Here is a 1,664-nt window from a genome sequence, read left to right on the forward strand (position 1 = left end):
AAGCAGTGACTGGTCCAAGACGCTCTGAGTCAACGATTCTATGCTGATGAGTGAGCTTGCTGGAAGTCCACACCCCTATCAGTGAAAGAATCAGTTAATCAAACATTTTGAATGTTTCACATGGGGGCCCGAAGGCACCACATGCTTTTATTGAGTCATCTGATTGTTCAGTTTAAAACTTGCAATAAAAAAAATAAATATTGCGAAATAAAATATAATGCTAAAAAAATGGTAGTGATAATGTTTTTTTCTAAGAAATATAATGATTTTGGCTTCTTGGAGCCGGCAGGTACCCCCTGTTTGGAGCACGATGGGGGGAGGAGTCACTCAGTCCAGTTCTCTTATACAGTAATTTTCATGGATAGACTGATGAAAACAGAAAAAACAAATAAATAAATAAATGAAGCCTCAGCAGGATACAAGTCAGTATGCTGCTCGTGCCTGTCTCAAGCCTAGTAAATACAGAACGTAGGGTCAGGAAGACCATTCAACATAACTTATAAGACAAATCAAACAAGGAGAAGGATGGATGCATGGATAAATTAACTGATTTAATAATATCATGTTTTTTAAGGGTTTTAGGGGTCACCCCAAACTCTCACAGCACACACAGACTTGCCCCTAAGCTATTTGTACCCCTTAAAAAGGCTGAAAAAAATCATTTTCTTTTGACATACAGACTTACAATTGGCCAAAGATATCCAATTACCTGAGGCCTACAATACACACTGGGGGTCCAAAGTTAAACATTTAGTTAAAAGTCTACAATATTATCTAACACTGTCAAAAAACAAAATCACTGAAATGGCTTAAGACTGCCATACTATACGTATCCAAACATTCGTATTCTTGACATTAATGGTATCTAAATGTGTACTATTGAAGTAGTATTTGGTGGAATTTTACAATAGGAAAATATTTAAAAAAGAAGAAGAATACACGACTGCTGAGGGCACCTTGTTGTTGTTTGCCTGTGGCCCCAAAAATGATAAGTCCGCCACTGCCCGTTCATAACTTTTGATGACGCTTCAAGTTTGCTACAGTGTAACTGTAGGGTCTCACGACATAATGTCAAAAATGTGTTCTTTCTGTGCGATTTGATGTGAACTACAGCGGAGGTTTGACCTTCTGCAGGGGGTCTGCGGGCTCTGAACTGTTGCACTCCGACCTCCTGGAGCCGTTGTAGTCGAGCTCCTCGCTGATGCGGTCCCACAGATACTGGGTGGTCAGGGGACTCTGGAGCACCAGGGAGAACGTGGACAGAAAGAGCACCGGCTCCACGGACACCGGCAGCGGGCATCGTGACGGCGGTCCCGCAGCTTTGGCGATCGGGGGGCGATCCTCCTCTTCCTCGCCGTGAGCGGATGGATCGTCCGGTGAAGCGGCGCTGAGGAAGTCTTCAGGCAGGATGGCGGCGGTGTCCGGCTCGTACATGTTGAACCAACTGTACGAGCTTCGAGGACGAGCGTAGAAGCTCACCTCCTACTTAGCTTCTCTGCTAACATCTATGTTATGAACTGAAGGAAACTTGATTAAAAGCCAAACAACAGCTCCCTCTCCTGGACATAATAGGGAACTACATGTTAATGCTTTGGTTAATACAGGCTAATAACAAGTTTTTTCCTTAAATAGTTCAATAATAATAATAATAATAATAATCACAA

The 1,664-nt window shown here is 42.5% G+C and overlaps 1 protein-coding gene across 1 annotated transcript in view; it reads right to left on the bottom strand.

The window, feature by feature from the left end:
• Positions 1-1,610, bottom strand: part of slc46a1 (solute carrier family 46 member 1) — a 5,006-nt gene extending 3,396 nt beyond the window's left edge. Inside the window, exon 1 of the mRNA XM_024278042.2 lies at positions 1,126-1,610. Within this exon, the coding sequence (XP_024133810.1) occupies positions 1,126-1,434 (309 nt within the window). The 5' untranslated portion in view covers positions 1,435-1,610. The remainder of the gene's footprint in view (positions 1-1,125) is intronic.
• Positions 1,611-1,664: the final 54 nt, after the last annotated feature.

This window comes from Oryzias melastigma, linkage group LG13 (assembly GCF_002922805.2).
Source record: "Oryzias melastigma strain HK-1 linkage group LG13, ASM292280v2, whole genome shotgun sequence".
Taxonomy (NCBI): Eukaryota; Metazoa; Chordata; class Actinopteri; order Beloniformes; family Adrianichthyidae; genus Oryzias; species Oryzias melastigma.